General features: G+C 50.8%; 9 protein-coding genes across 9 annotated transcripts; 4 read left to right on the top strand and 5 right to left on the bottom strand.

Moving 5' to 3' along the window:
• Positions 1-71: 71 nt before the first annotated feature.
• M437DRAFT_82955 (alpha/beta-hydrolase) lies at positions 72-824 on the top strand (the record flags this gene model as incomplete). Its single annotated transcript, XM_041027848.1, has 1 exon — positions 72-824. The coding sequence occupies one exon, from the start codon at positions 72-74 to the stop codon at positions 822-824; it is 753 nt and encodes a 250-aa protein (XP_040881992.1).
• A 655-nt stretch (positions 825-1,479) lies between these two features.
• On the top strand, positions 1,480-2,637 carry M437DRAFT_73871 (uncharacterized protein; the record flags this gene model as incomplete). Its single annotated transcript, XM_041026120.1, has 1 exon — positions 1,480-2,637. The coding sequence occupies one exon, from the start codon at positions 1,480-1,482 to the stop codon at positions 2,635-2,637; it is 1,158 nt and encodes a 385-aa protein (XP_040881991.1).
• A 211-nt stretch (positions 2,638-2,848) lies between these two features.
• On the bottom strand, positions 2,849-3,829 carry M437DRAFT_82953 (uncharacterized protein; the record flags this gene model as incomplete). Its single annotated transcript, XM_041027847.1, has 1 exon — positions 2,849-3,829. The coding sequence occupies one exon, from the start codon at positions 3,827-3,829 to the stop codon at positions 2,849-2,851; it is 981 nt and encodes a 326-aa protein (XP_040881990.1).
• Positions 3,830-4,323: 494 nt separating this feature from the next.
• M437DRAFT_10406 (RTA1 like protein) lies at positions 4,324-5,216 on the bottom strand (the record flags this gene model as incomplete). Its single annotated transcript, XM_041018562.1, has 3 exons — positions 4,324-4,853; positions 4,904-4,996; positions 5,048-5,216. Coding segments are annotated over 3 exons (792 nt in total), but the record flags the coding sequence as incomplete, so codon positions are not given.
• Positions 5,217-6,190: 974 nt separating this feature from the next.
• M437DRAFT_43975 (uncharacterized protein) lies at positions 6,191-7,600 on the bottom strand (the record flags this gene model as incomplete). Its single annotated transcript, XM_041020835.1, has 1 exon — positions 6,191-7,600. The coding sequence occupies one exon, from the start codon at positions 7,598-7,600 to the stop codon at positions 6,191-6,193; it is 1,410 nt and encodes a 469-aa protein (XP_040881988.1).
• Positions 7,601-8,041: 441 nt separating this feature from the next.
• Positions 8,042-10,234, top strand: M437DRAFT_43507 (uncharacterized protein; the record flags this gene model as incomplete). Its single annotated transcript, XM_041020754.1, has 1 exon — positions 8,042-10,234. One exon carries the CDS (start codon positions 8,042-8,044, stop codon positions 10,232-10,234), a length of 2,193 nt encoding a protein of 730 aa, XP_040881987.1.
• Positions 10,235-11,156: 922 nt separating this feature from the next.
• M437DRAFT_64572 (MFS general substrate transporter) lies at positions 11,157-13,244 on the bottom strand (the record flags this gene model as incomplete). The annotated part of the gene is made up of 1 exon (XM_041024440.1): positions 11,157-13,244. The coding sequence occupies one exon, from the start codon at positions 13,242-13,244 to the stop codon at positions 11,157-11,159; it is 2,088 nt and encodes a 695-aa protein (XP_040881986.1).
• A 3,602-nt stretch (positions 13,245-16,846) lies between these two features.
• On the top strand, positions 16,847-18,960 carry M437DRAFT_82948 (uncharacterized protein; the record flags this gene model as incomplete). Its single annotated transcript, XM_041027846.1, has 4 exons — positions 16,847-16,912; positions 16,961-18,132; positions 18,183-18,536; positions 18,702-18,960. The coding sequence occupies 4 exons, from the start codon at positions 16,847-16,849 to the stop codon at positions 18,958-18,960; spliced, it is 1,851 nt and encodes a 616-aa protein (XP_040881985.1).
• Positions 18,961-19,019: 59 nt separating this feature from the next.
• Positions 19,020-20,012, bottom strand: M437DRAFT_82947 (uncharacterized protein; the record flags this gene model as incomplete). Its single annotated transcript, XM_041027845.1, has 1 exon — positions 19,020-20,012. The coding sequence occupies one exon, from the start codon at positions 20,010-20,012 to the stop codon at positions 19,020-19,022; it is 993 nt and encodes a 330-aa protein (XP_040881984.1).
• Positions 20,013-20,966: the final 954 nt, after the last annotated feature.

Here is a 20,966-nt window from a genome sequence, read left to right as displayed (position 1 = left end):
TCACGTATACGCTACAATTCACACTTCACAACACCAAATCCTTGCGAAACATTATGCATATCGATCAAATCATGTTCGGCACAACCACAAACTCGAAGCCCACGGTCATTTTCGTGACAGGAGCATGGCACAAACCTCATCTTTACGCAGGCCTTCTTGAGGATCTCAGGAAGATCAGCTTCCCTGTTGTAGCACCCTCCCTTCCATCTGTCGGCGGAACTTGCGAAAATTTTGATGACGATGTCCACGTCGTCCGCAAAGCCATCGCCGATGAGATATCTCAGGGACATGAGATTGTTATGCTGATGCACTCATACGGTGGCCTGGTGGGCAGCGAAGCAGTCCAAGGCTATTCGAAGCAAGAAGTGCCCAGAGGAGGCGGTGTGGTCAAGATGATCTACATGGCTGCGTTTGCGCTCGAGGTTGGACGCAGTTTGATGGACGCATTGAACAACAAACCGCTACCATGGTGGCAATCGGCAAACGAGAAACAATGGCAAGCCACGAACTCGACCTACGTCTTCTACAACGATGTGGACCCCCAGATGGCGGAAACGTGTGTTGGTCAGCTGGATCTGCAAGCAAAAGGAAGCTTCGAAAGCAAGCAGACATATGCTGCATGGAAGTACATCGATTCGACGTTCATTGTCTGCTCACGTGACAATGCGATTCCGAAGGAGGCGCAGATTGCCATGGCAAATCAACCTGGAGGCAGGTTTACGATCGAATATCTGGATGCTGGTCATAGTCCGTTCTTGTCGGTACCGCATCAAACGGTCGAAATGGTTCGCAAGACAATCTGGGAACCGGGGACCCGCTCATAGGTCGGAATGAGCAGTGATTGTTTTTGACATGTGCAGTATGTAGAAGGGTATTTTCAAGTTGTCAATGATACACACTCTTGGTCTAGCATGCAGTGCATTTGCGTCTCTCCCGCTTACTGAAGTCCACAAGGTACAGCTGTCTGATGACGATGCGGCGCTACGTTTGCACCGTGGAAGTCCGCAGCTCGCAGCTGGGTCTTGGTCGAGGACAGGATCGAGGCGTGCCATCAGTCGTGGCGACGAGCTAAAGGATGGGTCTGTGAGGCACAAGCTCTAGACTGATGGGCTTCTGTGCAAAGATGAGAGCTGATAATAATAGCCAGAGGGGTTGGTTGTTGTAGTTAGACGTGGAGTTGGCTATCGGAGACTTGGAACTCGGGGCAGTCGCGGTAAGTGACGGCGGTCACGGGAAGTGGGGCAGGATTGTGGTGGAGAAGCAGCTTCCAACAAGGGCAAGCACAAGCACAAGCACAAGCACATGTTTCGGGCGACCGGACTTGGATTTCGGAATTCAAGACGTCCAACACTGCAATCCACTGGTCCTCGGGCAGGGGAAACTGCGTCTAGCGTCTTTGACTTGCACATGTCGTACCTCTGAAAGTCGCTCCCAAATTATTCCTTTCCCACATCAAGACCTCGCACCTCACAGCAAACCATGTCGACCAGCATCGTCACCCCTCCCGAGCCACGGACCTTGTTCCCACCACTGCTGGCATGTCTTCCTACCGCCTTCATGTCGCCGCGCCCTCCACCGGCACTGCTTCCTCTTCTCTCGCCCATCTTGCGCCAACGAGTCAACCTCCTCGCTGGTAACACTTCCTCAGGTCAAGGCGGCTGGCTGAACCTGCTCTCTTGGTCCTCGTCCCGCTCCTCAAAACTCGGCGGTAAAGTCGAGGCCCTGCAATTGGAAGCTCATCCTGTATCTGGCGAGCTCGAGCTTGAGGACATCGACAAGATCAGCTACAGAAGAGTCGACGAAGAAACACTACAATGCTGCTTGCAAGTTGAAGAGTTTGGACTGTTGCCGGTATACGTCTGGTGCGAGAATGATGCAGATGGTGGACAACTTGGCGGAGCATCAGGCTGGAGATTGGCTGAATTGCGCGCTCTCGAAGATCTCAGCGACGATGTCTCCCAATGGACAGACTCCATCGCTGCCGCAAACGACGCTTTCGAGAGCAAATCTCACCCCAACGCTCCTACCTTCACCATCCCTCAACAAGCGACGGCAGAAGATGACGACGACGATGATGATGATTACTGGGCCAGCTACGACAGAACACCCAACAATAGGACTCCTGCCCGCACCCCTAAACGCGCCAGTCCCGCTCCTGCCACTGCTTCTTCGAACCTCGCCCCCACAAACGACGAACTCGAATACTTTGCTCGCTATGCTGCCGAAGTCCAGCCTGCTCTCGATGACCACGATCCCGATGAGGAGCATCCCGAGACTGCAGACTCGACCCTGCGCGGCGGCGAATTGAGCGCAAAACAAATAGGAGAGCCAAACACCAATCCTGCGCCACCCATGTTCGCTGCCGATAGCAACGAATTGAACAATACGTTCCAAGCACAGACTCAGAACCAAGAGCTGGAAGCACCAAGGCCCACATCTCCGGGCAGCAGTGTCGATGTTCTCGAACGTGGAGCTGAAGACATGACGAGAGCTGAGATCGGTGTCAAACAGTTCATCAGCACAGAAATGAAGAGCATGTTCCGTCTTGCCCGAAGCGTGGGCATGGGGAGAGAAGAGTTCGAAAGGATCATCAAGACCGAGATTGATGTCTTGAGCATGCTTGAAGCTGATGACTAAGTGGGAAGGAGGGCCTCTCTTTTTTCGAAGATGTGCATTTTCTGTTCATAGCGGGAGTTCTTTGCGGGTCAAAGGGCATGCATGCGTTCGGAGAGCACCAACATTTTGCGGGACGAGCTCGTTTTTGTTCTGTTTTTTCTTTAGGATACCACTTCTTCGTTAGACGTTTGGAAAGCAATATTCTCGATCATCTCGCACGCATTCCCACCGCTCAGATCAACAGTCTGACTTCAATTCCATTTTTACCTCCGTAAAGCAGTTTCGCATCATCTATCCAATGAAAAAGACAACTGCCGCATCTGCTGTCCACTCCAAATGGATTCACCTCTACCAGCTGCACACGCCCACCCCTCTTGATCACAATATCAAACGTGAAACTCCAAGCCTTGAGTTCTTGGAGAGTACCTCGAGCAGTCGCCGTGCTCAAGATCTGGCCTAGGATCTCCTCAGCAGAAGTAAGAGCAACGTCAACAGTGTCTCTAGGCTCAAAAGCAGCGACTGGGAACGACCTATGCCAGTAATACTGACTCGCAGCCACCATCCTTGGTCTGCTGTCATTAAAGCGCGCAACAGGCGGCACAAAACAACGAAACTCCACTCCTCGTGCCATTTCATCATCCCATACATGCAAATAGATATGCACTTGCCTATTTTCCATAACATGAGCTTCAAAATCTCCTCTTGCGCGATTTGAAGTTAGTAGACAAAGCACCAATTGGCGAAGAGAGGAGATGGGCATTTTTGCTTTTTCAGAGTCTTTTGGTAAGTAATCGTTTAGTCGGATGAAGTAGCGCTTAGTGTTGAAGATGTCGGGCTGTACGAATGGAGATAGAGCATCTTCGATTTCGTAGATGGCGGTTTCGCTGACGACTCCAGTGATCTGGTAAGAGTTCTGGTAGGAAAGTATCTCGACTGCAAGCCAGAGAGGTAGCTTTACTGTGTGTGGGTCTTCACTCTTCATGTCCTGATTTTGGCGCACTAAGGCGGCAAAGTAAGAGAAAGTGTATATGTTGCGAGGTGGTGCACCTAGGGGTGTGTCGGGCGGCAAGACTTTACGTAGTCTGGCTATCTCTTCGGCAGTGGCAGATACAGTGTTGTACCTTCCATGTGAATTTCCAGACTCTAATATCGACGCAGGCAACATCGTGATAGTCTTGTCGTTGGCGTGACAGACGGTGAGAATCGATTCCATGTTGTAAGGTCAATATGACTCAGATTCTTGCTATTGCAGATATTTGATTAGAGGTTCGACACGAAATACAAAAGCGAAATGGTGTCGCGATGGTGTGCATAATTTCATATTGTAGCAAAAATGACTCACTCTGGAATAACTCACTAACCTGCAAAAACGTGTCAACTATGAGGCTGCGAAGAACGTGGATCCTAGCAAGGCCTTTTCTGACTTGACGAAGGCACAGATTGTCTCCTACTGCACAGTCATGATCATTTCCATGGCTTTGGTCGCATCGGCAGTTCTAGATTACCGGGACGTATCGTTCTGGTGAAGACAAAATGGAGGAATCGAAGTCGCATGTCGCTATGTACGAAACGGAGGTTCTGAAAGGTCATGTATATCGTTTATGTGCTAGAAAAGCACTAGGCAGATGCGGACGACATAGGAGAATCTTTCGAGTGCTTCGACGGTTTCTGTACCATCTGAACACCATTGCGAGCAATGACGCGATTGATCAGGACACCAGGGTGTAAAATGTTGAAAGCGATGACAAGGGCAGCCATAGGTGCACCATCAAGGGCGATGAAGTATCTCTCGGTCTCGATGACGCGTCCAGTCCAGCCGCCAGCAAGTTCAATGGTACGATAGATGCTTCTCATGATGATGAGAAGAATTGAGAAGGATGTGACGAGGACGAGAAGCTTCATGTTCTTGTCATTCATGAAGGCGGGAAGTCTTAGCTTGACAGCTGCTCTGTAGAGGAAGAGGAAGAAGAGAATGCTGAAGACGATGACCGAGGCCAGTTGAAAGTCGATACCAGCTACCATGATGTCGGTTCCGACCTTTGTGTTGCCAGGGGGAGTCGAGTTGAATGCGACAGCTGCTGAACCGCCACCAACAGCTTGGATGACAAGAGAGATGATGTCAACAGTACAGAAGATCCAGAGGTACCAGACGGGTCCGATGGGTGACACTCCAGGCCCAGCGATAGCAATCATGCGTCCGAGGATGACATAGATTCCAGCAGTGAAGAAGGTGGGTGCTGTCCAGGTCAGCACAGTGTCAAGAAGTGATGAAGTCTTGGTGCCTTACCGATGATCAGTGTGCAAATCTGCATCAAGAAGGCGTTGGCATTGTAGGGACATTCGCTTGACCAAGTTCGGGCAGCCCAGCCCAGTATTTCAGCTGCCGGAGTCAATTAGCATGCTGCAATAACATGAATAGTCTTTGACATACTCAGACAGCCAACGGCGAAAACGAGGTTCCATAGTGCTCTTGTCTTGATGGCTTGGAAGGTATGCGCGATCATTGAGAGTCCAAAGAGGACGCAATAGACGATGCCAGCAGCCAGTGAAGGCACATAGCCATATGCTGTTCTTTGCGCCGGGTTATACGCCACGCAACCAGTCGATCCGATGGCCATGACTGGGCTGATCAAATATTTATTTCTGCAGCGAGCCGATGACCTGGGGACGAATGGCAATGAGCGAAAAATTGATGTGGCGGGAGAGCAGTGTCTATTGCTGTGGATAGCAACGACGAGAAAGTTGAGAAAGAGAAACAACAAGAATTATCACGGTGGCCATCTTACATTTGCCATGGCACTTGGCTGCTTTTCTAATATCAGGGCCGGGCTCCGTATTAATTGCTCCCTCGCCGAGAAGCATGGCATGGGAAGTGACGATTGCTCTGCCCTGCCCGGCGGAACATCGAAAAATGGCATCGCTTGCGAGCGACTAGGCCAAATCGGTGACTAGCGCTGCCTTTGACACTTGACACCTTCCTTCGTACATCGTACACTCGCTTTCGTGTTTCTTGACATTTATAAGAATTGATTCTTCTTATAGCTCAAGGTGATCGCAGGATCGTGCGCCTGTCGAGAATGGCACTGTCTGCACTACCTGTATCATCGAGAGTAGAAGCTTTTGTGTTCAAACAACAAGATTGGAGGGCCGACACCTCGTATCTGTGTTCCTTTAATTGATCCTTCTGTGTCTGACTTGACCACTCGGCACAAAGAACGCCCGACAAGAAAAGCATATCAGATCTCCTGCTGCGAAGCTTAGTCTCGAGGGACAATGTGACAACGTGACAATGGAGGAGGCTGAAGCGACACAGCCGTTCTTGCCTTGTACTTGTACCAGTCACACTGCATCGCCTCGAAAGACCTTGTCTGTGTATTCTGTCCGGGGCTCAGTATGCACATACACGCACTTCGCAAGTAATACCCTATCTGCAGTATCCGTTGGCTTTCTTGGTTCAACGTGCCGTGCGTAGTTAACAATGGTATTGAGCTTCTGTACATTCAGCCAAGCACGACAAACCAATGAAGCGATCGAGAATGTACAATTAAGTTGTTAATTTCTAATTACAGAAAGGCTAGTCGTCTCTTTTTTCGACGCCCATCTCTTTCCTGAGCTTTCTGATAGCCTCGCGGATCATATCCGATTCCTTCTGGACGCGCTTCAGCTCCTCGAGATCCTTCTTGATCTGTGCATGAGGATCATCGACCACTTTGCCAGTAGTCATGTCGATAGCACCAAGTCCTGGGTCCCTCAGAGCATCAGCAGCTTGCTGGGAAAGCATGTCCATCTCGGCACGAGCAACTTCGTTCTCGTGGTCAAAGTCATCGAGCAAGCGGCGAGCATGCTGAGGTTTTGACTGATTTTCGGGCTTCTGGGGCAACCATTGTTGGCCGTTCTCCAGAGCCTTAAGCTGCAGCCTTGTCTTTTGTGAATCGGCAATGCACCAGTCGAGCCGTGAAATTTCTAGGTAGGTCTGGGTGGGAAGGTGACCCATGAGCTCAGCATCGACACGACGCTGCTCCTTCTCCCAATCATCCTTGTCGGTAAGATAGAAGGCGTTCTGCTTGGAAGCAAGCTCGTAAAACAACATAGATGCTTCTTCTGCCAGGCGAGATCGCCTCTCCTTCAGCTTTTGAATGTGAGACTCGATCTGTTCAACGCCTTCAGAACCAGGCTGCCATTTGTAGTTTGGTTCAGGGAAGAAGACGCGCTCTCCTTCACGCATTTCACTGAAGTGTGGTTGCGGGTCTTGTTCGTCTACGTCCTCCTCTTGAGCGACCTGAGCAGCCTTTTCAGCAGCGGCGTGCATTTCCTTGATCATTGCATTGTGTGCGCCGCCGACGCTCTTGAGCATGTCGGCCATTGAGGTCATGCCAGGTTGTTGAACAGCATCGGGAGTGAGACCGGCGTCTTGAATAGCCTTGTTCTCGATGAAGCGCTTGACATCTTCCCTCCACATGTTGCGTTGAGATTGCTGTCTCGCAATGGTCTCGGCAATTGTGGCGGAAGTGTTGAAATGGTAGGCCTGGTTGAAGGATGCGCCAGCGAAGGCGCCACAGCTAAAGGCACCTAGCCAGCGCTGCCAACCAGTGATGGCCCATGGCTTGCGCACAGAGGCGGCGCAACCAATACCGATGAGACCACCAGCGAGAATATAGTTGTCAGCATCGATGCTGAAAGGGCGATCGATAATTTTGGACTTGGGAATTTCGAGACCCTTGCTCTCGAGGTAGGGTCTGGCGATGAGATGGCCGGCGTAGCGTTCGATACCGACGGAGGGAATGCCAAAAAGGATGGTGGTCCAGGCAGCAGTCTTGAGGCCTTGAGCAGGCGAGCGCTTTGTGAGTAAAGCAAGACCGGCGGCAATGGCACCGGCGCCACCAGCCCAGAAGGGGGCTTTCGTCAAGGCGGACTCATTGAAGGGGGCGGGTCTGCTGGGGTAGGCGGGATGGATCCCTTCCCAGTTGGGCGGTAGTATTCTCATGGGTTATGTTGAGACATGGAATCAATGTCGACGAAAACAATTCGAGACAGCATCTCGGCCTCGATGATGGAATTGCTGTTGCGCACTGACGCGCGCGTGAACGCACACGCCAAGCGCCCTTCACGTGGCATGCTCCAGCGGGTAACATGTCCCTCCGAATGATTCAGTTCTACAGTATATCGGCATGTGGTCAAGCTCGTCTCTGTTGGATGATACTCAAGGAGATATATGGAAGTATGCAACCTTTTCGCAGCTTGCTTAGGTCTTGCCGCGAGAATGTAAGGGCGTTTTCCGATGCGGCTAGCGAGCGTTCCTGCCACCTCGGCTAGATCCGAGATGTAGATCCGTCGAGTCTCCAAGCTGCTGCCCTTGTCGCATTCTTCCAAAAAGTTACCTCGACGTCACCATTCTCACCACAGCCATCCGCGACGAGTCGCAACCATGTCTGGAGACAGTCACAGTCGTGGTCAGAAGCGCAAGCTTGACCAGCAAGAAGGCAGAGAATTGCTCAGCACAGGCGCCACCCTCGCCCGACTCAATGGCGACAGCGACCCCGACTCGATCAAGAATGCCGCCGACTCTCCTGCTGCCACGACACAAGGTGCTAGCGACGACGGTGGAGAGTGGACTACAGTCGACCGTAGCTCAAAGCGCCAAAAGAAGGCCAACCAGAACTATCCCCAAATTATTCATGCCCCAACCGCTCGCCTTCAATCTTTCGTCAAAATCTCCGATCTGCAAAATCTCGTCCTCTATCTATTAGCCGATGGCAGTGGCCCTCAATGGATTAGTGTGCGCCATAAAAAAGACATTGAGCGTGTCGTCTGCCTCATGGTACCTGGCCTTGAAGCCGACATGTTCAACGCCAACATTAGTCTGGACCCAAGTCAAGACACTGTTGCCAAAGGCCCGTTTCAACAGGCGAACGCTGGCGCAGAAGCCACGCCTCCTTCGAAAAAGTTGAAAATCACACCCGACGACTACTATCCTGTCAAGCTCGTCGCTCCAAAACTGCCTGCCCCGTTACAGCCTTTCGCCGAAATGTTCCCTCACATCTGGCCGGTGAAGACTCCTGGAGAATTCAACCGCATGCACTCGCCGCTACAAGCTTTATTGACATCACCTCTGCCCAAAGCAAAAGACGAAAAGAAGATAAAGGGCCCTAAGCCGCCAAGAGAAGGTGCAAGATGGCAGAACCAGAGAACTCCCATAACTGAGTTCTTAGCGACCAGAGAAGAGCTGATGGACAATGGATATGCTATACACCCTGCCTACCTACGGACAGATGCCGAGCGTGCGGCCGAGAAGGCAAGACGTCACAAGTTCTGTCAATCAGAAGAGGACGGCTGGATAAACCTGCCCGAAATCTCGTCTCTTGATGAAGGTATTGTGCCATCAGAGGAGATTGAACAGGGCAGCATTCTACAGGGTCGTAATGTCTTGACAGTCGACTGTGAAATGATCTCCACAACAGAAGAGAAGTTCGCTCTTGCTCGTGTATCCTTCATAGACTGGGACGGCAACATTGTGCTTGATGAGCTTGTCAAGCCTCCTGGCACAGTGAAAGATTATCTGACACAGTACTCGGGCATCACCAAGGAAATGATGGAGCCGGTCACACAAACCCTCGCCGAACTACAGGCAAAGCTCAAAGACGTACTCACCCCTCGCACAATTTTGCTGGGCCACTCTCTCGACTCCGATCTTCGCGCTCTTCGCATTTCTTTTCCCTTCATTGTCGACACTACCCTTATCTATCCTCACCCCAAAGGTCCTCCGCAAAAGTCATCTCTCAAATGGCTCTCCCAGAAATACCTCTCCCGCGAGATTCAAAATCGTGGTCCACAAGGTCACGACAGTGTCGAGGACGCAAAAGCATGTCTTGACCTTGTCAAACAAAAGTGTGAGAAGGGAAAGACATGGGGTACTTCTGAAGCAACGAGCGAAAGTATCTTCAAGCGTCTCAGTCGCGTTGGCGTAGAAGATGAGAAAGACGAAGGTGGCATGTTGTCTGAAGAGAAAGAGGTACAGGCAAAGACTGGCCGTACAGGCGCTGTCGTAGACTGGGGTGACCCGAAGCGCGGATTTGGTGCTGCTGCCACTTGCACTGTCGCCTGCGAGAGTGACGCAGATGTAGTCGCCGGTGTTCAACACGTCCTCGCTGGCCCTCAGACAACCGAAGAGGCCGATGCCCCTGGCCAACACATCCCCGTCGGCGGCTGCGATTTCGTTTGGGCACGTTTTCGCGAACTCGAAGCCCTTCGTGGCTGGTGGACCCGCACAACCTCTGCGGATGCAGCTGCTCGTCTCGCCAACACTCTTGCCGACAACAACGCCTCCGAAGGTCAAGAGATCAGCACTTCGGCCCTTGCAGACGCTGTAACACGTACCACTGTATCCGTCAAAGCCATCTATGATTCTCTACCGCCAAAGACTGCCTTTATCGTCTACTCGGGCGGTGGCGATCCAACTGAGATGCGCCGTCTTCAATCCATGCAACAACAATACAAACGCGATTTCCAGACCATGAAGTGGGATGAGTTGCCCATCAAGTGGACGGATGTTGAAGAGCAAGAGCTCAAGAAGGCTGCTATGAAGGCTAGATCTGGTGTTGGTTTTGTTGTGTGTAAATAGATTAGGGACCGTAGTCATGAGATGAAGAGTCAACTGGTGTGGTCATTGCTACAGTTGAAGAAGATGAAGCAAGGCAAGCTTTGTACATGACTGAAGAAATGAACGAATGGGAGCTTCATTGCTCCAATGCGGATGCCGCACATCAGCAATTATTGCAAATTACAGTGGAATACGCATTCATGCCTCAATTGATCCACGTCTCTCTGAGACGATGCTTTTCGAAGGACACCCTGTCTCGCATCTGACTAGGGTCACCCCGGAAACAACATTCTGCCTTTTGACCGACTCCCGAGGACTTCGATACAATCACAACTGACGCGTCTCGACTTTGTATATGCTTAATGGTCGTACTTTTAAAGTTGGGTCATAAGGCTTGTAGCGCTACTCTTGAAAATCTTGACGCCATGTATAAGTTGTGGATCTCTTGATCTGGATCTGTCGATCACAAAATGCCGCACGGAGATATACGGATACGATATACACCTTCGCAAAAACTGTCATGCTCTCGTGTACGGAGGAGACGAGTGAAGAAGAAAATGATAGATGGACAATTTTTGAACATTTGTACATGCCCTCGGCACCGATCTGCATTACAAGAGAAGGTCTGGATACCGATGATGACTGTTCGAAAGAAAGGGACACCCCCATTCCTGCTGCTTGTTACATCAATCAGGGCACAGGGAGTAGAATGTTTTGAAAAAGTGATTGTACTCGTCTATCAAGATCATAAATATCTCCAATAACTACAAGTCGTAATCCGTCATCTCAATCTCCCATTACAAAATCAAACAACAAGGAGAGAGGTATCCAGTGAATGAGAAAGAAGAACGCCACACCCAATTTTATGGTTCCATATACCCGCATAAGTTCGCTAAACCGCTCAAGACAAAAAAGGAAGACGAAAGAGTGAGAAAGTAATGTTTTACTTCTTCTCGTTCAAGGCCTCGTCGGACTCATCTTCTTCTTTGACTTGGCCGCGAATCATGGGGCTGGGCATGGGGCTTCTCTTGTCCATACCGCGCATCATGGGTGAAGGCAAGGTACTGCCAGTCTTTTCGTTACCGCGAACCATGGGGGAGATGAGAGGAGACTGAGCACCACGGGGACCGTTCTTGGTGCGAGCGAAGAAGCTGGAGATATCGCTGTGCCAGTCCTCGTCGTCGAGAACATCGGGGTCCATATTGTTTTCCTTCTCGGCAGCCTTGGAGGCCATGGCCTGCTCCCACTCGTGACGCATTTCCTCAACACGCTGTTGGTAGTCGAGCTCGGCGTCGTAGTTCTTGCCAACGCCACGGAAGCGCTCCCAGACGGACAAGTGCTTGGGGTGGACAGCAACACCGTGGTATTCGTCACCCTTGCCAACACGAATGAATGCCCAGCGACGCTCCTGCTCCTTGAGATCGAGACCGGTGGTGTCAGGAAGGAAGAGCCAGGTAACAAGGGCACCGGCGAGACCGAACCAGGGGACGACATAGAACTTCTGTTGAGTGGTGATGTAGTTGTAGAGGACAGCGGCGAGAAGAGCACCGAGCTTGCCGACGGCGGCACTGAAACCGTGAGCGGTAGCACGGATGGGAGTGGGGAAGACCTCGGCAGCAACAAGGAAAGAGACCGAGTTGGGACCAAACTGGTTGAAGAAGGAGGACAAGAAGTACATGGCCTGGAAAGAGTGGACTCCAGCTAAGCTGGTGTAATGCTTGAAGTTAAAAGCAGGGACAACGAAGAGAATGAAGTCGAGCAGGAAACCGATGATCTGCATCCACTTGCGCCCGTAAAGCTTGTTGTCAATCAAGAAAGAGGCAAGGTAGTAACCGCAGAGCGAGACACCGACGTTGATCAAGTTGTAAAGCCAGCCGACCATGACGGACTTGTTGTGAGGAAGCAGGACGGCGATGAATTCAGATTGGAAAAGCTTGTTTCCGTAGAAGAAGACATCGTTGAAGAACCAGCCACCAGCAGTTGCGATAAGACGAGGACCGAAGTGGGTAAGAGTAAGCTTGAGCGACTGGGTGTCGTAACCAGTAACGTTGGACTTCTTCTTGGCAGCAGCGAGCACTCTCGAGGCAGAACGCATCTTGAAGGTACGGAAGTAGACAAGCCAGAGAGTTCCAACAGCGGGGATAGCGAAAGAGACGCGGTAGGTCCACTGAGTCGAGGTCTTGCCGTAAGGAGGGTTTCCAGAACCGTGGAAGATGAGCAAAAGGATGATCAGAATGACCTGGTTGAAGAATTGACCCCAACCTTGCATCAGGAAAGCCGAGGTGACCTTGCGACCACGGTGGAGACGATCTTCCTTGGTTGAGACCTTTCCAGCACCGACGGCGTTTTCCATACCAGAAGTGGCGGTCATGGGGTATTCACCACCGACACCGACACCGTAGAAGAAGAGCGACCAAACGTAGCAGATGACCCAGCCGTTCTGGGTGACACCCCAGGAGGCAGTGAGCATGAGAAGACCGATAAACATGATAGTGGCGTCTTGAATCAGACCCCAACGACGACCGAGCCAATCACCAATGACACCGACAAGGATTTGACCGACAATGATACCAACAATCTCGAGGTAGTCGAGGGCAGCGATCCAAGTCGAGTTGCAAATCTTGTGGTTCTTCCAGCACCTGGGGAAAGCGGCTTGAAGAAGAGGCTTGACGTTTCCGATAGAGAAAAGGACGTAACCTTCGAGGAGCAGACCTGCACCAGGAATGACCATGTTGCGGAAGTAGTAACCGATAGGACTGAGAGGATCCTTCTTGATCATGGCCCAAGTTGCGTTGATTTCCTTCTTAGCCTCGGCGTTGTTGACCTTGTTGACGAACTTGATTCTCTTCATAAGAGGCAAGTCAGCCCAGTATGTGCCGTTCTCATCGTAGCTGTCATCGGGCTTGAGGATGGTTTGGAAGACACCTTGCTCGTTCTGGCTCATGGCGTAGAGCTGCTCAGTAGCGACGTGGTGGCCGTCCATGTTGGGCCCGTGAGGGGCGGCGAGGCCGTAGTTGCGTAACGACGACATTGTGGTGATGTCCTGGGGCTGTAGGACTGCAGTTGTGTGGATGTGCGGATATTAAGTAGGCGAAGCGTCAAGAGCTTCCCTTAAAAAGAATATGGTTTGGGCTAGGAGATGGCGACTGATGACGGAGGTGCAGGCGGCTGAGTTTCTTTTGCAAGCCCTGAGGAGGTTAGAGGCCGAGCGGTAGTAGGAACCAGCGCTGCACGAGGTGCTTGTGGAAGAATCGACTGGAGCAGGATGCACGATGCCGTATTTGAAGAAGGCAGAGGTGGGTATGAATTTTGCGAGGTACCGGAATAGACGGAAGCCCCGACGAAGAACGTGCAAAGCAACGGATCGTGAGTGGTCGAGAGGAAGAGAGAAAGCACGGCGCGGATCTACATTTGTAGGGAAAACAGCTCGTCCATGTCAGGCCGCGGGTTGTGTCCATGCACCCTCAACCCGAGCTCCAATTTTTCTTCTTTGCGCCAGAACGCTCGCCTACCACGTACCACTGGCGGGCACGCGAGCACTTGCCAACTTCAGTTGCCCAAAGCGCCTGTCTGGTGGGCCGAACAAGCGCCAAACAGCCCAGCGGCCATTGGAAAATTGGGGCATCCGAATGGCCGTGGGGCAATCGCGTTGAATTCTAACACACAAAGTGGAAATCCAAAGTCAACTGCTGCTGCAAATCCATGTCGGCGATTTGAGTCGTCCAACCTCCGACTCTTCATCTCACGTCGAACAACACTCGCCTTTGAATGCTTTTCCAATCAAAATCATGATGCAGACAAGCGTTTACTACCGACGCCAAAAAGCCTTGGTCATGACGAACACAAGAGCGACCGACGCGCCATCCTCAAGCCTCAACTGCCAAGTGAGTTGAGAAAATCAGATTTCGACGTCTAAGGACAGAGGTCGCCAACAGCCAATGAGAGGGCGTTGTTGAAACAACGTGCTCGAGTCCTTGGTCCAAAAGGCTTCCAGGCCTGTGGTAAGACTTCTCGGCCCTGCATGTGGGGTCAACGCCGATCGCTCGTCTGGAGACATCATCCCTACTTTTTTTTTGCTTCCAGACAGACGAGCAGCCATAGCCTTTATCGATCTCCACGGTTGTTCCTCTTCGTACCGGCATATCTGGTGTTGCAAACCTCGGCATGTGCATCATGCCATCGCTATCGTCCGTGATCGAGCACATAACGTCGCTCTACACCCCAGAGGTTTGTCATTGCGAACAGACGAACGCGTGGAGGAAGAACCCTCGGTCAGCTCCGCCTAATATCTGATGTCTCCGGGGCCTCCCTAGTGAGATTGAGGGGAAACGAGTTGGTGTTCGGCAGATCAAACCCTGACCCTTGAGTGACATCCTCGCTCGGACCCGACTTGCTCAGGTTCGAAATTGATATCCACCTCACTGCAGAAACGCTGTTGGCTGCTTTCGGTTGAGCTTGAACCCTCATCTCGTATGTCGCAGGCTCGGGGCAACAGCGACATGCTCAGACGAGCACTTTCCTGGCTGAAGCCTGAAGGATGAACTATTGTCGGAGGTAAAGCGAACGGTCCGGAAACCTTCTCTCAACAATAGCCCACGTGTTTGCGGCAGAGGCTTATGGCGTCTCGTCTGGCATGGGATCACGAACAGAACTGCCCTTTTGCAATAATACTCCGGCAAGGACGGCAAAGGCACAGAAAGTCGATATACCCCTTACGGCAGATAAGTGAGGGCCTGGAAAGGTATCCATCCTCGTCTGGTTCGATTTCGCGAGGATCGGGTTCGCGAATCGATCAACAAGCAGCTATGCGAGTTGTCGATGGGTCAGGGCTTTGCGAAGACTTGTTCGAATCATTTCCCGGCTGAGGCGTCGCAAGGTGTGAGTCGCTCTTCAGCATGATCTTCGGGTCTAGAGCACCTGCACATTCCTCTTTCTGCTGTCCAAGTACTCGCAGCATACATGATACCGCGCCCACCTCGATCTACCAAAGATTCAATCCAAAAGCAGATACCATGACGTTCCATAACCGCCGCGCAGGTCGCATCCTCCTCGTAACAGGTCTCGAGGTGTCTCGAAATGTCGTGTTGCAGGTGTTAAGCCCCAGAAGCCAATGACAAGCCAGAAAACGCCCACCTGTCCGGGCAGACAACAAGCCTCGAAGGAAGCAACCTACACATTTCTTCTCGCGGGAGTCGTCAACAATGCAAGGCTTGACGATTTATTGGCACGGCGCCCAGAAGCTTATCTTCGACCAGTCAATCGTTCTGCGGCCCTCCTTGGCAGAAGGGAAACAAGCAATGCGGCGCGTACAGTTGCTGATGGTGGCGGTAGTAGGCGCCCGGCAGGCGGCAGAAGCGGCAATGTTGGTCATTCTGCTTGTCCGGCGCTTGTTTCGACTTCACTTCATGATCTGCCGTGCGCTGAACATCTTTGAACCTTTTTTATTAGGTTCGATTTGTCAACTTCGCTTATGCAGAGCTCAGGAGGAGTGCATACACGCAATCACAGACGTACTGTTGATGGTGTCAGCCGTGCTTATATACTTATACACCACGTTGTGGTTGCTGGCTGACAGATCCCATGCAAGCGTGGAACGTTCTTTGAACGAAGAGCCTGCTACAACATAATCGATCTCAAGCTGTCCGTGTGTGTAGATAAGCTGTCTACACGATCAGTTAGGCAATGTGAACCTCCTTACCGTGACCTTTGTCCTAGCATACTGTGATTGTTCAGATCAAACTCTTTTTGTCCATGCAATTGTCTTCTTTGACATGTCCTGAAAGCGCACCTGGTGGTGCGGAGTAAGAATACAATAAGTCTGAGCTTTTCGTATCTCGATATTTTGCACTTCACTGTACATCCGCACAAAAATCATCCGAACAATGACACATTCTCAAATTCGATTTTGCCTCATGGGGGTTGTTTCCAATATCACGTAGAGCATGCGCATGTTGGTTGTTCAGATGTTCTTAGACAAATTCAATCCATGATTTCCTTTTTCCACTTTTCTGTATTTAGTGTGTTCTCTTTTTCCTCCCCTGATTGCTTCTGAGATCGAACTCTGCCACGAGTGTTTCTTGAATACCAAATGTGCGGATTACATTCGTTAGCAGCAAGACGAGCATCTCGAACTTTTAGTAAGACCTGTGCTGATATAGCATGTCTCAAATCACACACAAGATTCACCCATAGCGAGACTCTTTAAATGTTGGTCTTACACCTCAACCACTGACTACTATCATCTCTGCTACCTTTGCAAAACTTCGGTATGTCTCTGCCAGATCCCTAGCTCTTATGTGTAATGACAAAGGTCTGCCTCTGCTCATGCGTTCACAACCAAGTCTGGCAGTAGATGCTTGATGGAAGGCGGCATCGGCTAAGATGATGTTCTTCACGATGGCATGGTCAGAGTTATCAGAAGGGGAGACGAAAAGAAAGTTGGTGTCAGTGTTGCTAGGTGGGCTTTGCTTACGTGTGAAGCAGGAACAAATCGACGTGACGAAAACTTGGTTCTTTGTCGAATCTTCCGTATGGTTCTTTTGTTATACTTGGCACAGCACTTTCTGGATGAGATATTCGTTCCTCCTACTTGCCTGAGAAGAAAGACGCAACGCGCAGTCAACAAACGCCGGCATGTCTTCTGCGCTTCCAGATATCTTCGAAGATGTTGACATCACCCAAGGTGATTTGCCTAGCGAGGTACGTTATTTGCTCTTTTTCATCTACGCGTGCTGACTCTATGTTTAGTGGTGGGAAAGTGGCTATGCATTCTGCACATCACCCACAGAACCCGAGGGCCAGGCCGCTCGCTTCCAGTTCGTGATCCGCAAGTGGACCCAATTAGCCAGCGCAGCATCAAGACAGTCAGATTTTGAGGACAACACGTACGCACTCAACTCAAAGGTATCCAGAACCCTGGTCGAGGAGGCGAATGGGTTAGCTTGTCGTACAGCAACAGGCAAGCGCAAGGCAATCGATACCGGAAATCCAAATTCCAGAAAGACCACAAAGAACAGCGCAACCGTCCTCGTCACTCCAGAACCTGCCAATGTTCCCAAGGGGATTCTGCCGCTTGCACCACCTACTTCTCAACTCGACAATCGACCTCTTGATCAGTCAAACAAGCAGAACATGTGCGATGAGACAACATTACCGATCGCAGAGGCCGTTCTATCCAATGAGACACGCTGTAGAACCAACTCGCTTGTCCGTCTCTCACCATCAGGAAAGGGGGACAACTGGCTGGATATATGGGCGGACGTCGTGAGTGTTTTACCCATCAACAAGAACACCGGAGACAATCCCCGCTGGATATCTCTACTCACCAAGGTCCTCGGCCATACATTTGGTTACGACGGTGTCAACAATGTTCTCCATATGGCAGAGCAAGTATACAACAACCTTGACTTGCTGGAGCTTGACTCGACTACTTCTCTTGACGGGGCTCAAGACTCCCCTTTCCGATCTGCTGCTGTCTGCGTGAAGAATATCTGGGCTAGATCCAAAGGAGATGCTCTGATGACTGTGGAAGTTATGGTCTACTATACGGAATTGGCCGAAAATTTTAGTCGTCTCGAAAGAGACACCTATCACTCAGAGACGAGCATAGGCCAGGATTGGCTCGAGTATTCTCAAAACCGTACAAAGTCGCTACAAGTCCGTCAGAACTTTGTCTTCGATCGAATTCTTGAATGCATCACTCCTTCCAGCACGTCCGGACGCAAGAAAAAGGATAATAAAGACAACACCAGGGGCGCAAAGAAGCAGAAGAAGGACAAGACCTTTGAGGAAATGAAGCAGGACAGAGACAGGATTAAATTACAAAAGGAACGTATCATGGCTCGCAACATCGCTCTTATGGTACGGCTGTTCGGTCATGGAATCCTGCCATTGATGGGCAGTTCGACATGGAGAGAAACGTGAGTTCTGTCAGTTTTCATGTTCTGTCTTCCTTCTAATCTATCCACAGACTTTCACAATACGCCGCAGCTACCGCCGAGCCGTTGCTCACAGAGTTGTTGGCAAAGTGTCCTATACTCCGCCAAATTTGCGACAGTGTCGACAAGAACTTCTATCAATATGTCAGAATTAGAGGCAAGATCGTTGACCTGCCTGAGAACTGTCTGATTGGCTGTAATGTCAGCCTTGAGCTACGTGAAAAGTACACTTTGGCCTATCTTCTTGCGGCGCCTGGAGAGTTGGGCGAGCAGCCTGTGGATTTCGTGAACAAAGAAATGCATGTCACTCTAGATGAGAATGATGAGAGATCGAGCAATGAGAGACCTGCCGAGGTTAGAGAGTTGCGTGGCATTGGAGAAGAGCTGTATTTCGATTTCTGAGAAGCAAAGACAGATGCTAGCTGTATAGCTAGCTAGCTGTGGAGATCACTCTATAAGCCAATCGCAGACACTTTTTTAAATATGCAGCGATGCTGAGCTCCCTGCTTCCTGGACCTCTAAGTTAGTGGTCTTTGCCACTGAATTGCTAGGGCTCATGACGCATTCAACGACGATCTTGAAGACGCTCTCGGAGAGCTAGTCGGTAACAGCTCGTGGCCTAAGGCCGTCACTGATCGTGTCAACGACAATGGATGGAAATACTTCACGCATTCGGAGCAGTGGGGCCATATGCCTGCTCAGCACCCTAGAGTCGAGGCCATCGATGAGACCCAGCACCGCGTCACCTCGATGTTGGCGCTCGTCTCTTTGGAGGATCAGGACGACGACGACTCTAAGCCCATGTTCTGAAGTCGTTACAGGGGCATGGGGCATCCGACTGATCACGAGGTCTTAGAATTCTGCGACAGTTAACCATCGTGGTTTGTCCTACCTTGATGAGAGACACAAGTTGAAGCAGAAAGATGTAGCACAAAGAAGAGATAGTGGAATGAGTGAAAGCAGCGCCGGTAGCCTGAGACCTTGTCGCTGAGGTGGTTACGAAGACCACCGACGTGCTCTTCATAAATCGCCTTTACAGACTTCTCGACGAGGTGGAGCCTGTAGGACTCTTTGTTGTCTTTGGAACCATAGCGATGATTAGGCTGAGCAGTCGCGGCTTCGTAACCATGATAGAGTGCAGTGGTACGAGTGTCCAGTTCGTCCACGTATTGCTCGAGTATGTGTGCGACTTGGGCATGGGCGGTGATCGAGTCGACTTGCGCAACAGCGACTGCACTGCGTCGCTTCTGGAGGTACTCGATACCATTGGCGAGCGCACGGAACTCAGAGGGCGTATGCTTGGAGTCGAGGCCAAGTGCAATGGTCGACTTGAGTGTGGCTGCAGTGTCGCGAGCGTGCTGTGCTGTGCTAGTGACGTTATCGACGCCAGTATTAGAGAACATCAAGAGCAGTAGCTCCTGTACTGCCATGACACGCTTGTTGAGCACATCTGTACCGATGCCTCTCATGTGAGTAGCTAGCTTGATTGCCCAGTCACTGTCTTTGCCCGAGGTAGTAGGGGGCCAGATAGTGGCTTTTTCTAGAGCGCATAGCTTTCGGAGACCCTTGCCCTTGGGTTTGTCGGGGATCTCATCCTTCTTCGGGTACTCGATGGGAACGCACTCTTCACCTTTGGGGACATGCCAGATGTTGTCATCATCATCCTTGACGACGAAGCCACCAAGATCATTACCACCGCGTTTGATGGTCTTGTTGATCGTTGTGTGAATCACCTTGGGAACTTCTGTGGTCGATGGTGCGGCTGGCTTGACGCTAGACTGAGTTTTGAGAGCCTGGGCGACGTGGTCGAAGGCTTGACGAAGGTGGGTCATTCCATTGACTGGTCCTATACTACACAACATGCTTGTGGAATACATCTGTACTGATGCCTCTCATGTGAGTAGCCATCTTGATGACTGAGTTGCTTCTCTTGCCTGCGGTAGTGGGGGCCAGGTAGTGGCCTTCTCCAAAGCGCACAGCTTTCCATGACCCTTGCGCTTTCCGATATCGTGCTCTTCGTACTGAACGACGTATAAACGGCACGAAGATGGAGTGTTGTTGGTTCTGAGTTTGTGGCCATTGCGGGATGTGGCTGGTCGAGGATGTTGGCAACTTTGGCTTGTATAATGATAGACTCAACTTGCATGAGTGAGCCGTTGCAAGACGTGGTATTGGAGTGTGTGGTGAAGGGCGTGGTTCGCCTGTAGCTGAGAGTATGCAGAAATGATAGAAGTAGCGGAGAACCTCTGGATTTGTCAGTGGCTGCCGTTTTCTCTCCTTGGACACATCTACGATCTGGTCATGTTTGTGCATAAAATCAAGTGCATCATGAGGCTTTGATCTACTGGGAAGAGACACGTTGCAAGTTCAAGGCCTGATCCTGCCTGTTCAGCTCCTTGTCATCAGCCTGGTGGTCTTGATAAACATGTCGTCTGATATATGCACACTTCTCGTGCACATTGTGGACCTTTTGCTTTCGCGCTTGCGATCAGTTTCTACATGCTTACAGTACTTGATCCGGAGATGCTTACTGTGCTAAAGAGGCCTTGTCGCTCCTTATCACTCAATATTGAGTCGTGTTAGTATCTTTACTTCTAATGTTGTTGTTTTATGAAGGTCACTGCCAGTGTTCGAGCTTGATCAGAGAGATAAGAGGTTGGTAATAGGCTTTGTCAACACAACTTAGTCGAATACTAAGTAACCCAAAGCTGGAGTCTGAAAGCATAGGCAAAAGAAGCAATGTGTATCATTTCGTAGTATACTTAGCGTTGCATCAAAGGGCGCACGCTTTTCCTTTAGGGTTTTTGTTGGTCATG

The sequence above is a fragment of the Aureobasidium melanogenum genome (genome assembly GCF_000721775.1).
Source record: "Aureobasidium melanogenum CBS 110374 unplaced genomic scaffold scaffold_5, whole genome shotgun sequence".
NCBI lineage: Eukaryota > Fungi > Ascomycota > Dothideomycetes > Dothideales > Saccotheciaceae > Aureobasidium > Aureobasidium melanogenum.
Note: the sequence above shows the minus strand (reverse complement) of the source record. Positions and strands in the feature narration are given on the sequence as shown.